The sequence below is a fragment of the Pseudorca crassidens genome, chromosome 15 (genome assembly GCF_039906515.1).
Source record: "Pseudorca crassidens isolate mPseCra1 chromosome 15, mPseCra1.hap1, whole genome shotgun sequence".
NCBI lineage: Eukaryota > Metazoa > Chordata > Mammalia > Artiodactyla > Delphinidae > Pseudorca > Pseudorca crassidens.
Window position 1 is genome coordinate 37782810 of NC_090310.1, and position 26403 is coordinate 37809212.

A 26403-nucleotide genomic window follows, 5' to 3' on the forward strand; every position below is an offset into this window, starting at 1 on the left:
AGAGAATGTTCCATGTACACTTAAAAAGAATGTATATTCTGGGTTTTTTTAAATTAATGTCCTATAGATATCAATCAAGTCTAACTGTTCTACTGTGTCATTTAGGATCTCTGTTGCCTCACTGATTTTCTGTCTGGAAGATCTGTCCGTTGATGTCAGTGGGGTGTTAAAGTCTCCTACTATTATTGTACTCCCATTAATTTCTCCCTTTGTGTCTGTTAGTATTTGTTTTATGTGTACAGGTGCTCCTATATTAGGTGCATATATATGTTAATGACTGTGAGATCTCCTTCTCGTACTGATCCTTTTACTGCTATATAGTGTCCTTCTTTCTCTCTCTTTGTGGTCTTTTTTTTTTTTGGTTGCGCCATGTGGCTTGTGAGATCTTAGTTCCTCAACCAGGGATTGAACCTGGGCCACAGCAGTGAAAGCACCGAGTCCTAACCAATGGACAGCCAGGGAATTCCCTATGGCCTTTGTTTTAAAGTCTATTTTGTCTGAGTATCGCTATCCCTGCTTTCTTGTCATTTGCATTTGCATGAAATATCTTTTTCCATTCCCTCACTTTCAATCTATAACATGTCTTTCTCTCTAAAGTGGGCAGTCTGTTGTAGGTTCTTGTTTTACTATCCAATCTGCCACTCTGTGTCTTTTGATCAGAACATTTAGTCCATTGACATTTAAAATAATTACTGACAAGTATGTATTTATTGCCATTTTAAACAGTGTTTTCCAGTTGACTTTGTATTTCTTTGTTCTTTTCTTCTTTTCGTTTTTCCTTTTGTGGCTTGATGGTTTTCTTTTGTATCATTCTTGAGTTCCTTTCTGTTTGGTTTTTGTGAATATACTGCATGTTTTTGATTTGTGGTTACCCTGGTTTTCAAGTATGTTAACCCATAACTGTATCTACTTGCTTTAAACTGGTAGTCATAGAAGCTCAAACACATTCTAAAAGATCCGCATTTTCTTACTTTCCTCCCCCATATTTTGTGATTGTGAGGTCTTATTTTACATCTTCATGTTTATCCTTTTGCTGTTCATTGTAGTTATAATCGCTTTCATAGAATTTTTTTTATTATTTTTTAAATCTATGTGCTGGTGGGACTTCCCTGGTGGCACAGTAGTTAAGAATCTGCCTGACAATGCAGGGGAAATGGGATTGAGCCTGAAACAGGAAGATCTCACATGCCACGGAGCAACTAAGCCTGTGCGCCACAACTACTGAGCCTGCGCTCTAGAGCCCGTGTGCCGCAACTACTGAAGCCCGTGCACTCAGAGCCTGTGCTCCGCAACAAGAGAAGCCACCACAATGAGAAGCCCGTGCACCACAACGAAGAGTGGCCCCCGCTCACCACAACTAAAGAAAGCCGGCATGCAGCAACAAAGACCCAACACAGGCAGAGATAAATACATAAATAAATAAATAAATTTTAAATATATATATGTAATAGGATAAACTTGTTGTGGAGTTAGGGAACCGAGCAGCTTTAAAAAAATAAATAATAATCTATGTACTAGCTTATTTAAAGTGACCTTCAATCCTTTTATGTATTTCCCTTTCCTACTGTGATGTTTCCCTTTCCTATAGATTCTTGTTCTCTTTTATTTAGAGAAGACCTTTCAATATTCTTTTTAGGATAAGTTTAGTATTGCTGTATTCCTTTAGTTTTTGCTTGTCTGAGAAATTCTTTATCTCTCCTTCAGTTCTAAATGATAATCCTGCTGGGTAGAGTGTCCCTGGTTGCAGGTTTTTCCCTTTCAGGACTTTGAATTTATCTTGCCACTCCCTTCTGGCCTGCAAAAGTTTCTGTAGAGAAATCAGCTGATAGCCTTATGTGGGTTCCTTTGTAACTGACTGTTTTTCTCTTGCTGTCTTTACAATCCTCTCTTTAACTTTTTTTTTTTGCGGTACGTGGGCCTCTCACTGTTGTGGCCTCTCCCGTTGCAGAGCACAGGCTCCGGACGCGCAGGCTCAGCGGCCATAGCTCACGGGCCCAGCCACTCCGTGGCATGTGGGATCCTCCCGGACCGGGGCACAAACCCGTGTCCCCTGCATCGGCAGGCGGACTCTCAACCACTGCGCCACCAGGGAAGTACCCTCTTTAACTTTTGTCATTTTAACTATGATATGTCTTAGAGTAGGTCTGTTTGGGTTCATATTGTTTTGGACCCTCTGTGCTTCCTGTCCCTTGATACGTTTCCTTCTTTAGGTTTGGGAAGTTTTCAGCTATAATTTCTTCAAATACATTTTTGATCCCCTTTTCTCTTTCTTCTCCTTCTGGAATTCCTTTTATGCATAGATTGGCACACTTTATATTAATCCATAGATCTCATATGTTGCTTTCATTTTTTTTCATTTGTCTGTCTGCTGTTTTGATTGGGTGATTTCTGTTATTCTATCTTCCAGATCACTTATTCATTCTTCTACATTATTTAGTTGCTATTTACTGTCTTTAGCTCAGTTTTCATCTTGGTAATTGAGTTGTCTGATTTTGACTGGTTCCTCTTTATACTTTCTAGATCCTTATGACAGTGATCTACATTTCTAACAAAAGTCTTTCTTAATTCCTTCAGCATTTTTATTACCTCCTTTTTGAGCTCGGGGTTTGGTAGACTAGAGAGGTCTGTTTCATCATTTGTTCTCTCAGAGGATTTCTCTTGTTCTTTTACTTTATTTTTTTAAAGATTTAAAAGTCTTATTTCTACAAATCACAGCTGATGAACATGAAACCTTCATACGTGGGCACCACTCTACAGGAACAGCTGTTCCCAGGAAAGGGGTGGCTTGACATGCAGAAACCTGCACAGTCCAAAGTCCAGGGCGGAGTGGGGTCAGGGGGCCCAAGGGCCTCTGCCAGAGCAGCCCCAACAGCCACAGAGCATGCACTTGATGATCCGGTCCACTGACAGCTTATTTTGGGATCCTGGCAAACGCAGTTTGTCCTCAAATCGGTGTTCCATGTCTGAATGCATCTCAGGCAGCATGATTTCTCATACACCTGCTTTTTCCGTTCTGCGATTAGGTTTTACCTGCATAGCCTTCTTTGATACAATACTCATATAGTTCTTTTTATGTCTTTCCGCTCTTAGAAGAGATCAAAAATATAGTGGGTTTTCTGGTAGTGGATCTTGAAGATGGGCCACAGAGATTCCACTTTCCTCTTTTCCTCATGAGGTTCTGTTTCAGCTTCTCTCATCTTTTGATCTAATTCATCCAATGTTGGCTCCATCAACTCCCAGTCATCTAGGGGAGCTTTCCAGCTTCTTCTGACTTTAGGCATTTTTCCCACAAGATAATTTGCAAAGATCTTAGTGTCTGTTTCCCAAGAGTATAACAGAAAGATCCCTGGTCTCTTCAGTTACAGACGTAGGTTCTTGTCCAGCTCTACCAATCAGTACATGACTTTGGGGAGATCACATTCCCTCTCTGGTCCTCAGTCTTATCAGAACCTCTGTCGCTGTCGGATGCCCCTTCTCTATCCTCTTGTTCTTTTAACTGGGAGTAGTTCCCCTGCTTTTTCATTTTACTTATATTTCTCCAGTTATCTGGACAAGAAAACTCCAGGAAGCCAGCTCCCCTGTCATTGTGTTAGGAGGGGAGATTCAGAGAGGATGGGAGTCTGCAGTGACCAAGGCCTCCACTGAGACCAAGTGCTTGAGTCTTAACTACCTCAACCCAGGGGAAATACAGGCAGCAGAGCACTCCCAGGGATGTGCTGATGAGGCTGGAGTGGGGGTGCAGGAGTGGGAACCAAGAACATCAAGTCAGTTCTTAATCGCCTCCAAAGAAGGGTGCTGGGAACAAGTGGATGTTTCTGTCATCCATCCCAAACAAAACACAACAGTAGCAGGAAAGATTTAAAGAGCAGAGGGAGCCGTGTCACGTGGCACTTGTGTTTGTGATAACCACATTTTCCGTTAAACTGCTGTTTTGTGACTTCCTTTTTTTTTTTTAGTGAAATTGAACAGCCTCTGCTTTATGTAGAGAACCATTCCGAGGTTACGAGCCCCTTCCCTTTCTCACAAATGGAAGTTCTATGAGCAGCCTGAGGCTGGAGCCGGCACAGGTGAAGCCTGGCCCCAGCGCAGGCTGCAGAGGTGCACCTGCAGGAGAATCAGGTCCTGCCCTCTGTCAGATGGAACAATGCGGAGGGTCCTATTTGAATCCTCCACTAGTGTCACAAAACAAGCAACAGAGTAATCCCTCTATGTGCATGGGAGTCAGGCTTTCCTTTCTGATATGAGGTTCATTTTCTTCTCTGCAAAGTTACTTGATAAATCTAATAAGCATGTGCTAAGTTCTATGCTGCTGGGTCTGTGACCAATGTAATAAGATTCAACTTTAGAGCTTTTCTCAATTCATTTACTCCTTAATCCAATTCTACAATTTTATAACAAAGAGAGATTGACAGTTAACTGGAAAAGGTCTGCATGAGAGGCAGGAACAGGAAGTTAGTTAAATACTCAATGCTTTTTGGTCTTAAGTCAAGGAGTACTTTTCCACAGGCACCTTACTAATTTCCCCCATCTCTGTCTCACTTTTACAGTAAGGCCTTTTGCTTTGTTCTTAAAAACTGATGATGTGTTGGCGAAAGAACACACAGTAAATCAACAGAACAGAATTTCAAGTCTGGAAATAGACCCACATAGCACAGTCAACAGACCTGAGATGAAGGTGAAAAAGCAGCTAATGGAGGAAGGATGGACCCTCCAGCAGAGGGGGCCAAAACAACCGGACACCCACAGGCCACAAACTGAACCTTGGCATAAACATCACATCGTGTACAAAAGTTAATTCAGAGTGGATTGTGGATTTATATGTCAGACCATAAAACTTTTAGAAGAAAACACAGGAAAAAACTTCATGACCTCAAGTTAAGCAACGACTTCTTAGATGTGACACTAAAACACAATCCATAAATGAAAAAGATGACAAACTGGACTTCATCACAGCTGAAAACGTCTACCCTTTGAAGGACACTGCTAAAGAGAGTGAGAAGGCGGGCCACAGACTGGGAGGAAAGATTGGCAAATCGCCTACCTGACAAAAGGCTTGTGTCTGGAATATATAAAGGACACTCAAACGCAATGGGCACAAGATTTGAAGAGGCACCTCACCAAAGAAGATACACAGATGGCCAGTAAGCATAACAATGGTGTTCAACATCACTAGTCCTCAGGGAAACGAAGTCAAAACCACAATGAGACACCCCTTCACCACTGGGTGAAGAACAGACTAAACACACCAAGTGTGAGGAGCACCCGGAACCCCACCTGGAAAGCAGGCTGGCAGCTCCTTATAAAGTCTGCACGTGCTCACGACCTCCTCCCCTGGGGATTTGCTCAGGCAAGATGAGGCAAAAAGCTGGAGGCCAATGCCGAGTCACTTACTCTCTGTAAACAGCCCGTGTCCCTCACTGGGGGTTGGATCAACAGACCACAGAACAGCCATACTAGGGACACTACTCCACAGAGGCATGGACCACAGACACACGCAGCCACATGGACAAATCTCAGGGTGTACTGCTGAGTGGAAGATGCCAACCTTGGAAGGCCACACACGGTACAATCTCACTGAGATGACATTCCGGGAAAGGTGTGTATGCACAACACTGCTCAAACATCTTAGACCCTGGAGCAAACATAGCTTCCACCTGATGGGCACAGGGCAGGTGTGAGGGTAGGAAGGAAGGCCAGATGCTAAAGCTGCAGCAGGTGAATAGGGAGGTGCAATAGACAACCCCCAGGGCTAAGGCTGGTGGCCTCTCTTCCTACTTGCCTCTGACCACCCCCCACACCTCTGGGAGGCTCCATGTGCCCAGTGGTACCAGCTGGTCAGGTCACCTTCACTCCTCAGCCGCTGGGGAGAATCACTGCTTTTTCACATGGCAGTGATACGTACAACCTAGTCACTCTCAGGCCTGGCTCCAAACTGATGGTAGTTCATAGACACAGAGCATGGAGGGTCCAACATGAGCCTCTGTAAGGTCAGACGCTGGGCTGGAGCCAAAGCAGAAATGCACACAGTCAACCTGGCAGGGACTCAACCTGAGGGATGGGGGCTCGCTGGTCGTCCAACACCAGGCCGAGGGAGGAAAAAACTAGGGTGCAAGACAACGTCCCGCTGATGTAGCAGAGGCCAGGGAAACTTCCCAGGGATGGCTCGACCTACAGGACAGCTGGCCATCGAGCAGCAGGGGCCTGGGGATGGCGGGCGGGTCCGTCTAAGATGAGGAGTGGAGAGGTCCATGTGGGAGCGCAGAGGCTCTGATGGGGTGAGTGGGAGGGACAGGGTGGCTGCCAATGAGGACCCCACACCAGGTGAGAAATCCAGACCATGTAACGGGGGATGGTCAGGCTGTGACTTGGAGTCCAGCACAGCCGCAGTGCTGAGGGACTAGGCCACAGCAGCCATGAGAGAGGCAAGGGGCTGCGAGAGACGGACAGGCCCGCCTGCCATGCTTCCAGCTACTTGCAGAGAGGAGTGAGAGGCGCTGACTGAGAGACCCTCAGAGTGCAAGGTCGGGGGCATCCTTCCCAGGAAAAGATGCTGGAGGCTTCCAGCTGGAACACAGGAAATATCCAGGCCGTAATGGGACTTGTACGTCGAGGCAGAGAAATGGGGGACAAGTCAGATCTGGGATCCTTCACCCAGAAAAGGTAACAGAGGCCCTGGGAAGAGTTAAAGTAGCCAAAGGAGAGGGTGCAGGGACAGGAGAGCCTGGGGGCAGTGCCGGGACAGCCCCAGGAGGGCGGTTCCGGAAGCTGGAGAGCAGCTCAGGGTCAGACACCTGGCTGGTGCCCAGGGACCTACTAGCAAGGCTGTCAGAGTGCAGGGGGCAGCGGGCAAGCCAAAGGGCCACTGGGCAACTCAAGGACAGGGCACCGTGGCTTTTCCATGCAGCAAGTCCTGGTACGGCCTCTCTGGGGCAGAAACGGTCACAGCAGTCAGGTCAGAGCTGCGTGGGGGTCCCCAGTGGTTTTGTGTGATCGGGAGGCCAGGAGTGTGAGAGCAGAACAGAGTCAGACTCAGCTTGACCTCGAGAGGCACAAGGAGGAACGGCAGGCAGAGGAAGCGCGGGAGGACCAGAAACATGCACCAGGAAGGCCGGGAGGGCAGGCCTTCTAGAAGCAAAGGAGACCCCCACACCATGAAATGCACAAGGTTGAGGAAAAGAGTGAGACAGTGAGAAGGTGAGGGCTGAGTGGAGACCCGCAGAAGAACAAGGACGGGGCCCCCAGGACGGGGAGAAGCTGGGGGCAGGTCAATCAGTTCCCCGGGCTGGCCACCTCCTCACGGGCAGATGCTTAACTGTGAGGGTGTCAGGGCTAACTCTGAGGACTTCAGGATTTAATGGTCCTCACTGAGAAAAGGGGAGAAAACTGCACATATTTCGAGGTCTATATTTGAGAGAAAAGTGCAAATTCCCACAAGGAGCCGGCCTGCCTCACACACAGCTCTACTCACCCAGCCTGAATGAGCTCATTCAGCTTCGTGGCGTTCTTGTCGTCCATGCCTTTGATGGAAAAACAAACACACGTGAACATCAAGTAGTCAGGAGCGAAGCCCAGCAAGACCCCACATAATAATCTCCAACGCAGACTCCAAACCACTCAATGGGGTAGTCAAGGTCTTCCACAGTTAAGACCCCATGTTAGCTGCAGGCCCTCCCCCAGGGCCCGCACACGTCACCTGTGCTGAGAGCACTGTCTTTGCCCACCTGGACATCCTCGGGGAGGGGACCACTCCCACCTCTGCACAGCTCATCACGCCTCCAAACCCCCGCCCCAGCCCCCCTGCCGCGCTGGACTGCCACTCGCCCCAGTCAGAGACTCCCCTTTCTCCGGGCCCACCTTGCCCCACGCACTCTTGTCCTGCGTGGCTCCTGGGTTACCTGTGGGCCCGCCTCCGTCAGCTCTGAACTACGGACTGACACCCTGCGTGTTTACTAGAGCAGACGCTCCTTTCCTCTGCCCCACCCCCCACTCATTGCTGCCCTCAGGACATGCGAGATAGGAAGTGTAGTAATCAGGTAAAAGGAGGATGGAGGTGGTACATATGTGCAGGCCACTGTGAGATTCTTTGAACCCTGCTGAATATTTGGGGAATAAAACACAACGGGCCACAAATACGCAGCCAGGCTGAAAACCAAAGACAAGGACAAAACCTTAAAAGCAGGCGGAGAAAAACAACGCATCCCCTACAGAGGAGAAAGGACATAAATGGCCAGTGACCTCTCAGCCATGAAGAAAAAACTGTCATCAAAATCCCACATCCGGCAAAAATAACTTTTAAGAACAAATATGAAATAAAGACTTTTCAGATAAATGATAATGGAAAGAATTCACAGCCGGCACAGAGGCATGGTGAGAAAGCCTGAAGGAAGCCCAGCAGGCTGAAGGGACATGTGCCAGATGGAAACGGATCTTCAGGAAACAGTGCTTGGCACCAGGGAGGGCAAATGCAGACCCCATCCCTAAACAAGCCAGATGCAACCCTGCCCTCCAACAGCATGGACCACACAAGCACAGTCAGCGTAAGTGACCGCTGGGGCTATGTGTGAGCATGTGACACTAGAGCCAGCCTGTCGGGGACGTTCATGGACCTGTGAGCTGAGACCAAAGGGGAGGGAAGGGCCCACAGGTCCTGCATCCGGCAGCCTGGAGGGACAGAGTGACAGACAGAAGGCCCGGAGGGTGGGACCACCACAACTTCGGGGTTCAAGTCACCAGATGGGAGCACCATGCAAGCAACCTCCCTTTGAAGAGAAGCCATTTCAACCAACTGGTGAGGACTGCAGACAGCCAAGGTCTTCCCCGGCCTGTCCTGATACCCGCATGGCACCAGGCCTGGGGCAAAGTGTGACTTGTCACTCAATAGCCCAGGAGGCTTGAATGGTCATCCGTTTCCATCGAAACTGAGGGTCCTCAGGCCCTTTTCAAGGGGGAACGCCGCCCAGCTCACGCAGCTGCTGTGACACAAGGTGAGGTGTGTCAAAGGACCAGGAACCCAGCAGAGACTCAGTCTATGTCTTAAGAATTGGATGTCTGGAGACCTCAGTTACAAAAAGTATGTTAACAAAGAGCACGCTCTGACCACTGGAGCTCAGACACGTGTTCCCAGTAGCCCAGAAAAGCCTACCACTGTGTGCAGGGCACGTGGACAACTGCCCATCCCAGCGAGCTCCTTCCCCCACAAACCTTCACCAAAGGACACAATAGTGTCCCAGCAGGTGGATCAGTGGGTGGGTGCAGTGGGGGCTCAGAATGAGGGCCCCACCAGGGTGGAGTGCTGTGAAGCAGCTTTGGGAGCCCCAAGCCCAGGTGGGGCCTCACGGGGATGTGCGTGCGTGTGTGTGTATGTGTGTGTGTGTGTGTGCATATGTGTGTACACGTGCACTTGAGTGCTGCTGGACCAAGAGGGACCAACAGGTGTCACCAGCAGGAGCAGATGAGCTGGAGGGGACGCCAGGCAGGAAGACGTGTTGAAGTCCAAGTGCAGAGGTCCCTTGGGTCGGGGGACCCAGGTGACACCCCAAGGGTAACAGGAAGCTGACAAGAGGATGAGGCCTGCCTCCTGTGGGGAGCACTCGGGCTGGGATGCTGGGATGTGGGAGATGGAGGACGGGGCCCCAGCATGTTGCCAGGACCAGGAGCATTTTAGGGCAAGGACAGAGAGGAGGATGGACAAGGAAGCAGGGATTCCAGGGGGTGGGGCCCCAGAGCCCCCTCAACAGCACTCAAAGCAGGAGCCGGGGGTTTGTTTAAGTAAGTCGTCAGCCTGCAGGAGCATGGGGTGGGGAGCCAGGCCGCCTGTCCCTTCCTTCAGAGGCTCCTGGACTTCTTGCCTGTTTCAGGAAGGGCGGGTCACCCAGGGAATGCCCACCCTGCCCGCCCTCCTGCCCGGCTATGACGTGTTAGGTGACAGCTTACAATCATCTCATAGTGTCTCATTTAATCTTCAGAGTGGCCCTGCGGGTGTGTGCCCTTCCAACCCACGTGACAGGCAGACAACTGGGGGCTGGAGAGGCGAGGCTGAGGCCTCTTGTCTGTGGTCACATGCGGAGGCCAGAGCACCTGTGCATCTAAAAGGAATCTAGTTACAAGGAGATGCTCAGAGCAAGGCAAAGGGAGGGGCCCAGACCCTTCAGTGTACCAGGGTCGGGAAAGGCCAGAAAGTGGGGGCTGTTCTAGGTCAAGACTCAAGAGACACAGCAGCTGTGAGCGGGCACTGTTCCCGATAGGCATGCCCTGCCTGGCATGGTGGGACGCACTGGGAGATCTGAGTTTGGACAGGATACCAGGTGAGGCTGTGGTACCCACTTGATAAATCTTAAATGTGCTTGCTGGGCATGCAGGAGAATGTCGTTGTTCACCGGGGCCAATGGCTGAGGGGTTTAGAGGGGGCTCAGACGGCTGCAACTTACAGTCACACAGCTGAGCAAGAAAAAATGCAAGTGTGTGGAGGAGGGACAGGAACGGGAGAGACAGTAACACAAACAAGGCCAAGGTTCAGGACCCATGAATCTAAATGATGGTATGTGGGGGTTGTTACGTTCTCCTTCGATTTTTCGGTATATTAAAACGTTCTGTGCGTTAAAATGTTTTCAAAATGTAAGTCGGAGAGAAAACAGAAGAGCCCCCAGTACTAAAACTCCAACTGTAAGAGGATAGCAGGCAGGCCCTGCCGGGAGGAGGCCACCCCTGAAAAAGGGTACTCACAGCCCCCGATCTTCTTGCGCAGCTCCCCATAGCAGATCAGGCCATACAGCTCCTGGGACGACTTCTTCAGCCCGCGAGAGAACACTGAAAATGAGGAAAGGTTGCGGCTTTAGAAGGAGAAAACACAGATGTGCGGGGCTTGCCCAGCTTGTGCACACCAGGGTGCTGGGGGACACTTCTTGGCTTTGACCACTGCACCATGGACCATGGGGCGTTAACATCAGGGGATACTGGGCAGAGTACACGGCAACATGGTGCTGTTTTTGCAATTTTCAAAATAAAAAGTTAAAAGAGAAAAAGGGGGTGGTTTAGAAAACTAGTCGTAACAGGCACAGCAATTTCCCCAGAGAGGAAAACGGGACGTCCAGCATGGCCGGCTTCCGCGAGGCAGAGGAGGGTCAGGACCACCTTCTCTGTGCACAGAACCCACCCAAGCTCAACGAGGGGCTGGCAGCACTGGAACCAAGGAGGCCCACCTCTCATGCCTCCTGGGACGACAGACAACTCGCCCCAGGCCTGGGGCCAGAAGGAAGAGGAAATGTGGCTTGAGTGCTCCGGACGCCCCCTTGCTTGTCAGCAGCAGACCACAGCGTGATTTGGGAGGCAACACCCAGGGTTAAGCCAGCCCATGTATAGCCTGCTCGTGGCTGGAGGAGACCACATCACCAGGTATGAGCAGAAGTGCTGAGGGAGGCTCCAGAGGCTCTGTAACAGACTGATTCGGCCCCGATGCCCGCCCTGGACACCTACCTGCAGGCGTCTCTGACGCCAGGAAAGAAATCCTCACGTGCTCAAGCCACTGTTACCTTCAGTGTATTGTGTGAAGCCAAGCCTGACGGTGCCTTGTAAGTCTGGTTACTGCCCAGTTGGCCCCTTTCTGATCATCTCACAGGGCAGTGACCACTGCCATGTGTCCCTCTCACAACTGTTCTCTCCCCAGAGACCCCCTTTCAAAGATTTGGCTGTGTGTGATTACAACAATAGGAAAGGAAAAGAAAAGTATATTAATAAATAGAAAGTAACGTTCTGAATGAATTACCTAAAACAAGGATTCTGAACCTCGGATAGCCTCTGAGGAGCCTGGGGCTCTGCTAAGATCACACGCCAACCATTCCCGAAGGTTTTCCTGAGAGAAAGACTGACAGTCTCAGCAGACTCTTACAGGGACCGCTACTCGGGAAACTTACGATCCACTATGCAGTCGATAAACAAATGTGGGCTTTCAGACAATGGAACAGTACTCAGCCACAGAAAGGAATGAACGGACCCTACAAAAGCCTAACACACCGTACAACCTGGAAGCACCTGGAAAACGTCATGCTCAGTGAAAGAAACCGGACACTAAAGGCCCCGCATTGTATGACTCCACTGATATGAAGCGTCCAGGAGAGACAAAGATCTGTGGCTCCGTGGTTGCCGGGGCTGGGGGAGGGGCTGCAAAACAGCTGCACAGCGTGGAACCCAGTGTGACCACCAGTGCAGCACCAAGAGGCGGGCAGGCCTCTGGCCTCACACGGTCAACCGGCTGCCACCAGCTCTGAAAGGTGATCAGGACCAGCGAGAGACCTCGGTGCAGCCCTCGGCTCAACAGAAAGAAGGCACTTCCCATGGGGCCACACCGGGACACCAAAGGCATGTGGGTCAGGCAGAAGACACTGCAGAGGGGCTTCCCTGGTGGCACAGTGGTTAAGAATCCGCCTGCCTATGCAGGGGACAAGGGTTCGAGCCCCGGTCTGGGAAGATCCCACATGCCACAGAGCAACTAAGCCCATGTGCCACAACTACTGAGCCTGCACTCTAGAGCCTGTAAGCCACAACTACTGAGCCTGTGTGCTGCAACTACTGAAGCCCATGTGCCTAGAGCCCATGCTCTGCAACAAGAGAAGCCACTGCAATGAGAAGCCTGTGTACTGCAATGAAGAGTAGCCCCGGCTCACTGCAACTAGAGAAAGCCCAAGCGCAGCAACGAAGACCCAACGCAGCCAAAAATAAATAAATTTTTTTTAAAAAGTTTAAAAAAAGAAGACACTGCAGAGAAGGGAGAATGGCGCCAGCGGGGCTGACCCTGCAGAGCTAACTGTGGAACTGAGGGCAGCTGATGCATCCACCCTTCATCCAAGTTGGAAAAAGGGCTGAAGGGGAATGATACCTCCAGTGGGGGAGGGGAGTTTAGGAGGCTGTCCAGCAGGGGGAGGTGATAAAAATGCCCAGGAAAGACACAACCACTCTAGATGTCCCACAGAGCCCAGTGTGGCCACCCTGCGACACGCCTCTGGACCTCAGGGCAGACGATGCACCACGTCCACACCGGGAGCCTGGGTGGTCCACTCTGCCCATAGCCTGGTGGCGGTGAAAGCACAGAACGTGCTAGAGCACGGCTCCAGGAATGACCCCCCCACCGCCTGATCTCCAGGTAGCTTCCTACCCCCTTCCTCTTCTCGTGTTGCTGAGGCCTTCACATTGGAAGTGAGTGTTTCGAGACCAGCCAGAGCAGATGAAAGACCTGCTCTCGTGGAATGACTTTCAGAAAGAACAGACTATGTAACAACAAAAAAGAGAAATGCGGAAGACAGAGAAAGAGCCAAACAGCTAAAACTCGTTTCTGCGTGTCAGCCTGGAGGGAGGGAGGGTGTTCGTGATGATGACAGATATTAACAACAGCACACTGGACTCGACAGGACCAGAGTCGATATTTTCAAATCAACTAGGGATGTGAGCAACAGTCTGAGCTAAGGATGGGCACAGCCAGCAGAAACACAGACTCCGTGGAGACGGCCTGACAAAGAACAAAATGCTGCCAACTTGCCACAAAGCACCACAGCCATCGAGAGGCTTACGTTCATGGCCACGTGGACACTGAGAGCACACGCGCATGCACCCACGCGCACGTGCACATGCACACACACCAGTAGCAAAAGACTTGTGGGTCAGACCGAGGGACTGCTGCAAAGCATGGAAACTGAGCGCCCACTTCCCAGGGTCCCTAGAAGGAGCAGCAACATCACTACACAGATATGGCACTAGAAGAGGTTGGAGCCACCATTCTCTTTGTGTTGTATCTTCCTCATCAAGATGTCAGGCTGGACGGGCGGCCCCTGAAGCAGAAGGCTTTTAAGCAGGAAAGATACTTTAAAAAGACTCGTGAGAAGCACAAGGATTTAACTGGCCAGAGAGAACCTCGGTGGGGTCATAAACTCAGCAGAAAGCAGGCACTGCACGTGGGGCCTCGCATGAAACAGGACTTGCCCAGAGCAACATGCACTCGTCTGTCAGGTACTCCTTTCTGCCTTTGTCATGGACAGAACCAGATGGGAAATGCAGGGAGAGGCACACAGACCCCCAGGACAGAGGGCCGGACACGCACCTTCCGGGAGGGTTGTCAGACAGTGCTGTGACGGGATGTTCACGATGAGACAATTAGCAGTAACGTTAGTGTAATTTTACCACAATTGTGTGAATTTATCTGAAGAAGAGTGCTATATGAATAAAGATATCCACCCTGTGTTATTTAAAAACACTATAAGTGACTTCCAAATCCAAAAGGAAAGGTAAAATGTATTCATTTGTAGTATCTCCACTCAAACAAATAAATTTAATAAAAAACACATGGAGGGCTCCCCTGGTGGCGCAGTGGTTGAGAATCTGCCTGCCGATGCAGGGGACACGGGTTCGAGCCCTGGTCTGGGAGGATCCCACATGCCGCGGAGCAACTGGGCCCGTGAGCCACAACTACTGAGCCTGCGCATCTGGAGCCTGTGCTTCACAACGAGAGGCCGTGACAGTGAGAGGCCCGCACACCGCGATGAAGAGTGGCCCCCGCTCGCCACAACTGGAAAAAGCCCTCGCACAGAAATGAAGACCCAACAGAGCCAAAAATAAATAAATAAATAATGTGTGTGTGTGTGTATATATATATATATATATATATATATATATACACACACACACACACACACACACACACACACACACACACACCCCACACGGAGGGACTTCCCCGGTGGTCCAGTAGTTAAGAATCCACCTTCCTACGCAGGGGACGCAGGTTCAAGCCCTGGTCAGGGAACTAAGATCTCACATGCCATGCCACAACTACTAAGCCCACGTGCCACAAACAGAAAGAAGCCCGTGCACCACAATGAAAGATACTGCATGCCGCTACTAAGACCTGATGCAGCCAAATAAAAAAAAAAAATTAATTAATTAATTAAAGAACTGATCACCAAGCATTAGGTTAAGAAAACTTACTAATACTGAAAAAACTAAAACAGATGTCATTTAAAAAACAAACACATGGAGAAATTCTACATCGACATGAAAAGGTGGTGTGAAAACAGTACTTGTAAGGCAGACAAAAGTCAGGAGACAGAGCGAGAGGGGTACAATGGGAAGAGGATGCTGCCTGGACTTGGACCTCCACTCCCCGCATCATTGGAGTGGACAGGGGCCAGGGCCTCCACTGCCGAGCCGGGGCTTTCTCCTCCACCCGATCAAGCGCATTACAGGCACCTCCAGGGAAGAGCATGCCACGTGCCCAACCACAGGCGGCAGTGGGGACAAGAGAGGATTCAGGGGAGGATTTCTGGGACAACTGACACAGGAGCTGAGTCCTGGTGAACAGGTTAGGGAGGACGACCAGGTGGGAGTGGCAGGAGTGTGGCAGGAGTCAAGGTGTGAAGGAAAGTGCAGGTAAGGAGGCAGGTGACTCCATTGCCGGGGCCGTGGCAGGTCATGGTGCGGGTCTCTGGTGGGGCAGAGGAAGGGGGCTCAGGCAAGGGAGCGGCCGGGCAGATGAACATTTTGTGTGGATCTCACAGCTCAAAGGCTGGGTTACGAAGGGCAGGACCAGCAGCACTGGTCTAGGGCAGGACCAAGGCAGGCCAGGTAGTGAGAACAGATCTGAGAAGCTCGGAGTAGAACCAGAAACACTGATAGGTGAGTAAGAGGTGCCCCCAAAGATTCAAAGGGAAATACATTCAGAGGACAGTGTCGTAGGACAGAACCAGATGGGGATTCCCTGGAGGTCCAGTGGTTAGGACTCTGCGCTTTCACTGCTGGGGCCGGGGTTCAGTCCCTGGTCAGGGAACTAAGATCCTGCAAGCCACGTGGCATGGCCAAAAAAAAAAAAAAAAAAAAAGACAGAAGCAGATGGGAAATGCAGTGACCATAACAACCATCACCAGACCCTGGGACCTCCCAGTCCCTGAGAGGCCTAGTGCTGGCCGATGGCAGGGAGGAAGGACTTCTCCAGGGCAGAGGACAGCAAATCGCAGGCCAGATCTGGCCCAAGGGCTCTCTTTTTAAACAGGCAAATGCAGCAACATGTGTTCCTCTATGTATTATCCACAATGAGCTAGAAAGCAGAGTGAAGTGGTTTCAATAAAGACCATAAAACCCCAAAGCCAAAAATATCTATATTCACCATCTGACCTTTTACAGAAAAAGACAGCTTGAATCACTGTCTCTGGGCTTTTCTAAGGCCAGAGGAGGAATCCCTGGCCCTGGCATCCCGACCTAAGGGAAAGCCAGCGAAGAGAGCCAGATGGGTCAGCGGGGGGAGGCTAGGACACACTGACTGGCCAAGAGAACACCTGCAGGGTACAGACAAAGGTACAAAGGGGAGTAACGTGACCACAGCAACCACGATTAATCTGGATCAGAACTGATGTTATTTGGAGGGTGTGTCAGAAATCAGTGCAGTCAGTGGAAGCACACATGTGGAGAGACCGATCGACGAGAGAAGCAGCAGGAATGACACAGACACAGGATTCTCCCGGCGTGCAGACACAGGAGGCAGCAATTCCTCCCCGTAGGACAGAGGTGCTCTGAGCAGGAAGTCAGAACTGCACCTGGCGATGACCTAGACTAATGAATTAAAGATGGAGCCACGGATCTAGGGGAAGATGGCGGAAGAGTAAGACGCGGAGATTACCTTCCTCCCCACAGATACATCAGAAATACATCTACAGGTGGAACAACCCCTACAGAACACCTATTGAATGCTGGCAGAAGACCTCAGACCTCCCAAAAGGCAAGAAACTCCCCATGTACCTGGGCTGGGCAAAAGAATAAAGAATAAACAGAGACTAAAGAATAGGGACGGGACCTGCACCAGTGGGAGGGAGCCGTGAAAGAGGAAAGGTTTCCACACACTAGGAGCCCCTTCGAGGGCGGAGACTGCGGGTGGCGGAGGGGGGAAGCTTCGGAGCCGCGGAGGAGAGCGCAGTAACAGGGATGCGGAGGGCAAAGCGGAGAGATTCCCGCACAGAGGATCAGGGCCAACCGGCACTCACCAGGCTGAGAGGCTTGCCTGCTCACCCGCCGGGGCAGGCGGGGCTGGGGGTTGAGGCTCGGGCTGCGGTCGGAGCGCCGGGATGGGGTTGGCGGTGTGAACACAGCCTGCAGGGGGTTAGTGCACCACGGCTAGCCGGGAGGGAGTCCAGGAAAAAGTCTGGAGCTGCTGAAGAGGCAAGAGACTTTTTCTTTCCTCTTTGTGTCCCAGTGCTCGAGGAGATAGGATTAAGAGCGCTACTTAAAGGAGCTCCAGAGACAGGCGTTAGCCAGGGCTAACAGCGCGGACCCCAGAGACAGGCATGAGACACTAAGGCTGCTGCTGCCGCCACCAAGAAGCCTGTGTGCAAGCACAGGTCACTCTCCACACCTCCCTTCCGGGGAGCCTGTGCAGCCCGCCACTGCCAGGGTCCCAGGATCTAGGGACAACTTCCCCGGGAGAACACACGGCACGCCTCAGGCTGGTGCAAAGTCATGCCAGCCTCTGCCGCCGCAGGCTCGCCCCGCACTCTGTACCCCTCCCTCCCCCCAGCTTGAGTGAGCCAGAGCCCCCAAATCAGCGGCTCCTTTAACCCCGTCCTGTCTGAGCGAAGAACAGACGCCCTCCAGCGACCTAAATGCAGAGGCGGGGCCAAATCCAAAGCTGAACCCCAGGAGCTGTGCGAACAAAGAAGAGAAAGGGAAAGCTCTCCCAGCAGCCTCAGGAGCAGTGGATTAAATCTCCACCATCAACTTGATGTACCCTGCATCTGTGGAAGACCTGAATAGACAACGAATCATCCCAAATTGAGGAGGTGGACTTTGAGAGCAAGATTTATTAGTTTTTCCCCTTTTCCTCTTTTTGTGAGTGTGTATGTGTATGCTTCTGTGTGAGATTTTGTCTGTATATCTTTGCTTTCACCATTTGTCCTAGGGTTCTATCCGTCCGTTTTTTAAAATTTTTTAAAAAAAATTTTTTTCTTAATAATTATTTTTTTATTTTAATAATTTTATTTTATTTTACCTTACTTTATTTTCTTTTATCCTCTTTCTTTCTTTTTTTCTACTTTTTCTCCCTTTTATTCTGAGCCGTGTGGATGAAAGGCTCTTGGTGCTGCAGCCAGGAGTCAGTGCTGTGCCTCTGAGGTGGGAGAACCAACTTCAGGACACTGGTCCACAAGAAACCTCCCAGCTCCACGTAATATCAAACGGCGAAAATCTCCCAGAGATATCCATCTCAACACCAACACCCAGCTTCACTCAACGACCAGCAAGCTACAGTGCTGCACACCCTATGCCAAACAACTAGCAAGACAGGAACACAACCCCACCCATTAGCAGAGAGGCTGCCTAAAATCATAATAAAGCCACAGACACCCCAAAACACACCACCAGACATGGACCTGCCCACCAGAAAGACAAGATCCAGCCTCATCCATCAGAACACAGGCACTAGTCCCCTCCACCAGGAAGCCTTCACAACCCACCAACCAACTTTACCCACTGGGGACAGACACCAAAAACAACGGGAACTACGAACCTGCAGCCTGCAAAAAGGAGATCCCAAACACAGTAAGATAAGCAAAATGAGAAGACAGAAAAACACACTGCAGATGAAGGAGCAAGATAAAACCCCACCAGGCCTAACAAATGAAGAGGAAATAGGCAGTCTACCTGAAAAACAATTCAGAATAATGACAGTAAAGATGATCCAAAATCTTGGAAATAGAATAAACACAAGAAACATTTAACAATGACCTAGAAGAACTAAAGATGAAACAAGCAACGATGAACAACACAATAAATGAAATTAAAAATACTCTAGAAGGGATCAATAGCAGAATAATTGAGGCAGAAGAACGGATAAGTGACCTGGAAGAAATAGTGGAAATAACTACTGCAGAGCAGAAAAAAGAATGAAAAGAACTGAGGACAGTCTCAGAGACCTCTGGGACAACATTAAACGTACCAACATTTGAATTATAGGGGTTCCAGAAGAAGAAGAGAAAAAGAAAGGCACTGAGAAAATATTTGAAGAGATTATAGTTGAAAACTTCCCTAATATGGGAAAGGAAATAGTTAATCAAGTCCAGGAAGCACACAGAGTCCCATACAGGATAAATCCAAGCAGAAACACACCAAGACACATATTAATCAAACTGTCAAAAATTAAATACAAAGAAAACATATTAAAAGCAGCAAGGGAAAAATAACAAACAAGGGAATCCCCATAAGGTTAACAGCTGATCTTTCAGCAGAAACTCTGCAAGCCAGAAGGGACTGGCAGGACATATTTAAAGTGTTGAAGGAGAAAAACCTGCAACCAAGATTACTCTACCCAGCAAGGATCTCATTCAGGTTTGATGGAGAAATTAAAACCTTTACAGACAAGCAAAAGCTGAGAGAGTTCAGCACTACCAAACCAGCTTTACAACAAATGCTAAAGGATCTTCTCTAGGCAAGAAACACAAAAGGAAAAGACCTATAATAACAAACCCAAAACAATTAAGAAAATGGGTATAGGAACATACATATCTATAATGACCTTAAACGTAAATGGATTAAATGCTCCCACCAAAAGACACAAACTGGCTGAATGGATACAAAAACAAGACCCATATAAATGCTGTCTATAAGAGACCCACTTCAGACCTAGAGACACATACAGACTGAAAGTGAGGGGATGGAAAAATATTCCATGCAAATGGAAACCAAAAGAAAGCTGGAGTAGCAATTCTCATATCAGACAAAATGGACTTTAAAATAAAGACTATTAGAAGAGACAAAGAAGGACACTACATAATGATCAACGGATCGATCCAAGAAGAAGATATAACAATTGTAAATATTTATGCACCCAACATAGGAGCACCTCAATACATAAGGCAAATACTAACAGCCATAAAAGGGGAAATCGACAGTAACACATTCATATTAGGGGGGGACTTTAACACCCCACTTTCACCCATTGACAGATCATCCAAAATGAAAATAAATAAGGAAACACAAGCTTTAAATGATACATTAAACAAGATGGACTTAATTGATATTTATAGGACATTCCATCCAAAAACAACAGAATACACATTTTTCTCAAGTGCTCATGGAACATTCTCCAGGATAGATCATATCTTGGGTCACAAATCAAGCCTTGGTAAATTTAAGAAAACTGAAATTGTATCAAGTATCTTTTCCGACCACAATGCTATGAGACTAGATATCAATTACAGGAAAAGATCTGTAAAAAATACAAACACATGGAGGCTAAACAATACACTACTTAATAACGAAGTGATCACTGAAGAAATCAAAGAGGAAATCAAAAAATACCTAGAAACAAAGGACAATGGAGACACGAAGACCCAAAACCTATGGGATGCAGCAAAAGCAGTTCTAAGAGGGAAGTTTATAGCAATACAATCCTACCTTAAGAAACAGGAAACATCTCGAATAAACAACCTAACCTTGCACCTAAAGCAATTAGAGAAAGAACAATAAAACCCCAAAGTTAGCAGAAGGAAAGAAATCATAAAGATCAGATCAGAAATCAATGAAAAAGAAATGAAGTAAATGATAGCAAAGATCAATAAAACTAAAAGCTGGTTCTTTGAGAAGATAAACAAAATTGATAAACAATTAGCCAGACTCATCAAGAAAAAAAGGGAGAAGACTCAAATCAATAGAATTAGAAATGAAAAAAGAGAAGTAACAACTGACACTGCAGAAATACAAAAGATCATGAGATTACTACAAGCAACTCTATGCCAATAAAATGGACAACCTGGAAGAAATGGACAAATTCTTAGAAATGCACAACCTGCCAAGACTGAATCAGGAAGAAACAGAAAATATGAACAGACCAATCACAAGCACTGAAATTGAAACTGTGATTAAAAATCTTCCAACAGGGGCTTCCCTGGTGGCGCAGTGGTTGGGAGTCCGCCTGCCGATGCAGGGGACACAGGTTCATGCCCCAGTCCGGGAGGATCCCACGTGCCGCGGAGTGGCTGGGCCTGTGAGCCATGGCCACTGGGCCTGCGCATCCAGAGCCTGTGTTCCGCAACAGGAGAGGTCACAGCAGTGAGAGGCCCGCGTACTGCAAAAAACAACAACAACAACAAAAACTTCCAACAAACAAAAGCTCAGGACCAGATGGCTTCACAGGCGAATTCTATCAAACATTTAGAGAAGAGCTAACACCTATCCTTCTCAAACTCTTCCAAAATATGGCAGAGGGTGGAACACTCCCAAACGCATTCTACGAGGCCACCATCACCCTGATATGAAAACCAGACAAGGATGTCACAAAGAAAGAAAACTACAGGCCAATATCACTGATGAACATAGATACAAATATCCTCAACAAAATACTAGCAAACAGAATCCAACAGCACATTAAAAGGATCATACACCATGATCAAGTGGGGTTTATTCCAGGAATGCAAGGATTCTTCAATATACGCAAATCAATCAATGTGATACACCATATTAACAAACAGAAGGAGAAAAACCATATGGTCATGTCAATAGATGCAGAGAAAGCTTTTGACAAAATTCAACACCCATTTATGATAAAAACCCTCCAGAAAGTAGGCATAGAGGGAACTTTCCTCAACATAATAAAGGCCATATATGACAAACCCACAGCCAACATCGTCCTCAATGGTGAAAAACTGAAAGCATTTCCACTAAGATCAGGAACAAGACAAGGTTGCCCACTCTCACCACTCTTATTCAACATAGTTTTGGAAGTTTTAGCCACAGCAATCAGAGAAGAAAAGGAAATAAAAGGAATCCAAATCGGAAAAGAAGAAGTAAAGCTGTCACTGTTTGCAGATGACATGATACTATACATAGAGAATCCTAAAGATGTCACCAGAAAACTACTAGAGCTAATCAATGAATTTGGTAAAGTAGCAGGATACAAAATTAATGCATAGAAATCTCTGGCATTCCTATACACTAATGATGAAAAATCTGAAAGTGAAATCAAGAAAACACTCCCATTTACCATTGCAACAAAAAGAATAAAATATCTAGGAATACCTACCTAAGGAGACAAAAGACCTGTATGCAGAAAATTATAAGACACTGATGAAAGAAATTAAAGATGATACAAACAGATGGAGAGATATACCATGTTCTTGGATTGGAAGAATCAACATTGTGAAAATGACTCTACTACCCAAAGCCATCTACAGATTCAATGCAATCTCTATCAAACTACCACTGGCATTTTTCACAGAACTAGAACAAAAAATTTCACAATTTGCATGGAAACACAAAAGACCCCGAATAGCCAAAGCAATCTTGAGAACGAAAAACGGAGCTGGAGGAATCAGGCTCCCTGACTTCAGACTATACTACAACGCTACAGTAATCAAGACAGTATGGTACTGGCACAAAAACAGAAAGATAGATCAATGGAACAGGATAGAAAGCCCAGAGATAAACCCACACACATATGGTAACCTTATCTTTGATAAAGGAGGCAGGAATGTACAGTGGAGAAAGGACAGCCTCTTCAATAAGTGGTGCTGGGAAAACTGGACAGGCACATGTAAAAGTATGAGATTAGATCACTCCCTAACACCATATACAAAAATAAGCTCAAAATGGATTAAAGACCTAAATGTAAGGCCAGAAACTATCAAACTCTTAGAGGAAAACATAGGCAGAACACTCTAGGACATAAATCACAGTAAGATCCTTTTTGACCCACCTCCTAGAGAAATGGAAATAAAAACAAAAATAAACAAATGGGACCTAATGAAACTTCAAAGCTTTTGCACAGCAAAGGAAACCATAAACAAGACCAAAAGACAACCCTCAGAATGGGAGAAAATATTTGCAAACGAATCAATAGACAAAGGATTAATCCCCAAAATATAACAGCTCATGCAGCTCAGTATTAAAAAAACAAACAACCCAATCCAAAAATGGGCAGAAGACCTAGACATTTCTCCAAAGAAGGCATACAGATGGCCAAGAAGCACATGAAAAGCTGCTCAACATCACTAATTATTAGAGAAATGCAAATCAAAACTACAATGAGGTGTCATCTCACACCAGTCAGAATGGCCATCATCAAAAAATCTAGAAACAATAAATGCTGGAGAGGGTGTGGAGAAAAGGGAACCCTCTTGCACTGTTGGTGGGAATGTGAATTGGTACAGCGACTATGGAGAACAGTATGAAGGTTCCTTAAAAAACTAAAAATAGAATTACCATATGACCCAGCAATCCCACTACTGGGCATATATCCTGAGAAAACCATAATTCAAAAAGAGTCATGTACCAAAATGTTCATTGCAGCTCTATTTACAATAGCCAGGACATGGAAGCAACCTAAGTGTCCATCAACAGATGAATGGATAAAGAAGATGTGGCACATATATACAATGGAATATTACTCAGCCATAAAAAGAAATGAAATTGAGCTATTTGTAATGAGGTGGATGGACCTAGAGTCTGTCATACAGAGTGAAGTATGTCAGAAAGAGAAAGACAAATACCGTATGCTAACACATATATATATGGAATTTAAGAAAAAAAAAATGTCATGAAGAACCTAGGGGTGAGACAGGAATAAAGACACAGACCTACTAGAGAATGGATTTGAGGATATGGGGATGGGGAAGGGTAAGCTGTGATAAAGTGAGAGAGTGGCATGGACATATACATACTATCAAATGTAAAACAGATAGCTAGTGGGAAGCAGCCGCATAGCACAGGGAGATCAGCTCGGTGCTTTGTGACCACCTAGAGGGGTGGGATAGGGAGGGTGGGAGGGAGGGAGACGCAAGAGGGAAGAGATATGGGAACATATGTATATGTATAACTGATTCACTCTGTTATAAAGCAGAAACTAACACACCATTGTAAAGCAATTATACTCCAATAAAGATGTAAAAAAAAAAAAAATAGAAAAATAAATATATAAATAAATAAATAAAGATGGAGCCACGCAAACTGGACTCAAACACAGAGCCTGGAAAAAGAGTCTGGGAAAAGCCCTGGAACGCCAGCCGTCCACCCGGGCCGACGCATACCAGGCCCTGCCCGACCCTCACCCCACTGGGGCTCCCATGGGAGAAGGGCAGGCAACGAGGAGGTGTGATTCTGGACCACGGTGCCCTCCCTCCCAGGGGGGAGCGAGCCAGGGACTCAGACACCACAGGCTTCCTTGTAACTCAGCCTGACCACCAGTTACGAGGCCTTCTGTCAGCCAAAGCACCAGAGGTGAGAACACCCCAGGCCGTGTGGCTGGGTGAGAATAATGCCAGAAGGTGTGGCCTGCAGGTTTGCGGAAGCCACGCTCCTGGACCAGAAGCCACCCCGCCTCTGGCCCCAGGAAGCCAGCCTAGGCACTCACCATTGTCGAAGTCAATGTACTTGGTGATCTTGTGCCACGTGCGGTAGTAGAAGTGCCGGACCTGCTCCTTGTTCTTCACCATGCTGGCGGGCTTGCCTTTCTTCTTGTATTTCAGAGCAATGTTGTTCTGAATCGCTTCAAAGTCTTTCCCATGCTGAAAAAGAAAGTCCACATTAAAAGCACGAGGTTAGGGGCTTCCCTGGTGGCGCAGTAGTTAAGAATCTGCCTGCCAATGCAGGGGACACGGGTTCGAGCCCTGGTCCGGGAAGATCCCACATGCTGCGGAGCAACTAAGCCCGTGCGCCACAACTACTGAGCCTGCGCTCTAGAGCCCGTGAGCCACAACTACTGAAGTCCGCGCGCCTACAGCCTGTGCTCTGCAACAAGAGAAGCCACCACAATGAGAAGCCTGTGCCCCGCAACAAAGAGTAGCCCCCACTCACTGCAACTAGAGAAAGCCCGCGTGCAGCAGCAAAGACCCAATGCAGCCAAAAATTAAATAAATGAATAAATAAATAAATTTATAAAAAAAAACTAGATTGTCTTATACTTTATAAAATAACACAAAGGGCGATAATAAAGCTAACTTTAAAAAAAAAGCACGAGGTTATAGGGAAGGTGGGAGGGAGACACAAGAGGGAGGAGATATGGGGATATATGTATATGTATGGTTGATTCACTTTGTTATAAAGCAGGAACTAACACACCATTGTAGAGCAATTATACTCCAATAAAGACGTTAAAAAAAAACAACAACACGAGGTTACAACAAGGCAGCCTTCTGTACAATGCAGACACTTCCTGAAAAGGGAGAAAAGGGACTGCTGTGGTTAAGCAAGTATCCTTCATGGCTCCTACTTGTGCATGAACTTCAACCTGGCTTCCCCAGAACCTCAGGTTTCAATTAGAATAATGGATAATGCAGCAACAGAACTATCATAGCATGTGGATACCAATGAGGCAAGGACCCCGGAGCAGTAGAAACATGAAGCTCATGACTTAGACAAAGGGCTTAATCTCCAGAGTTCTTTAGAGCCCATGAAATGACACACCCCCACGAAGACAATAATCAGAAGACACAACACAAGGATGGAGGAGCTCAGGGTGCTGTACATCTGGCATCTTAAAATAAAACAACACATCAACTATTCAGAAACAGCTTCACTGATTTGATCATACAAAAGGTATTCTATGTTCGAACAAGGATAACAAATATGAATGTTTATTAAGAGAATCATGCAGAATATGCTCTGAATACATCTGTGGGCCTTCCTTCAACACCTCTATGCAAAAGCTGAGTACATCTTAGATTTTCAGAATGGAATTTATGTTCCAGAGAACAGTCCCCATCAGTGCTGTTCTGGTACTGATGCAACGAGAACCAACTACTGATACTACTCATCAACTACTGATACTTTTATCAAAACCAAGCCAGCAAGAAGCACTGGGAAGGACCTGGAGGTAACGGCACCCCAGCAGCATTGAGCACCTCTGGTACCCAGATCTTGGTTTCTAAATCCCACTTTCGAAAAGGAACCACGGCTCCTTGGAAAAATGGCCAATGCCAGGTCTGGGGCAGGGAAAATACCAGGTGAGTCTAGAATATCTTGTGGTGCCAGAAAGTGAGAAAGTGCTCAAAGCATAAGGGGAACATGTTAGAAGGACACAGCAGCCAACCTGAAGAGGCTCCCAGTGGGCAAATCTAGAACAATCTGGGCAACAAAATCACAATGATATGAATGGATTATGACCCATGGAAGAGAATAAGTATCCCTGGGTCCATACAGGTATAAAGAAATAATTGAATAAATACATAAATGGAGGAGAAGGGAGAGCTTTTCCTTGCATGGGATTTCCACTTAATAAATGTAGAAAGAATAACAGAATCAGAAGGTCATCACTGGGTAAACACCACAGTAATAGTTGTTCCAGGTAAGAAGAGGCAATGGTTGCTTAAATTAGTGGGAGAAAGAATCATGAGAAACAGGGTATTTACATAGTCTCAAAGTAAAAAAAAAAAAAGAAAAAAAGACTTG

General features: G+C 47.5%; 1 protein-coding gene and 1 pseudogene across 5 annotated transcripts in view; both read right to left on the reverse strand.

Annotated features, from left to right (window-relative positions):
* Window positions 1–26403, reverse strand: part of CRAMP1 (cramped chromatin regulator homolog 1) — a 67688-nt gene that overhangs the window by 24079 nt on the left and 17206 nt on the right. For all 5 annotated transcript variants that reach the window (XM_067707088.1, XM_067707086.1, XM_067707085.1 and 2 more), the window contains 3 exons: window positions 24368–24521; window positions 10723–10806; window positions 7469–7517 (listed from right to left, as the gene is read on the reverse strand). In XM_067707088.1, the coding sequence (XP_067563189.1) occupies window positions 7469–7517; window positions 10723–10806; window positions 24368–24521 (287 nt within the window). The remainder of the gene's footprint in view (window positions 1–7468; window positions 7518–10722; window positions 10807–24367; window positions 24522–26403) is intronic.
* On the reverse strand, window positions 297–7461 carry LOC137207341 (protein BUD31 homolog pseudogene; annotated as a pseudogene).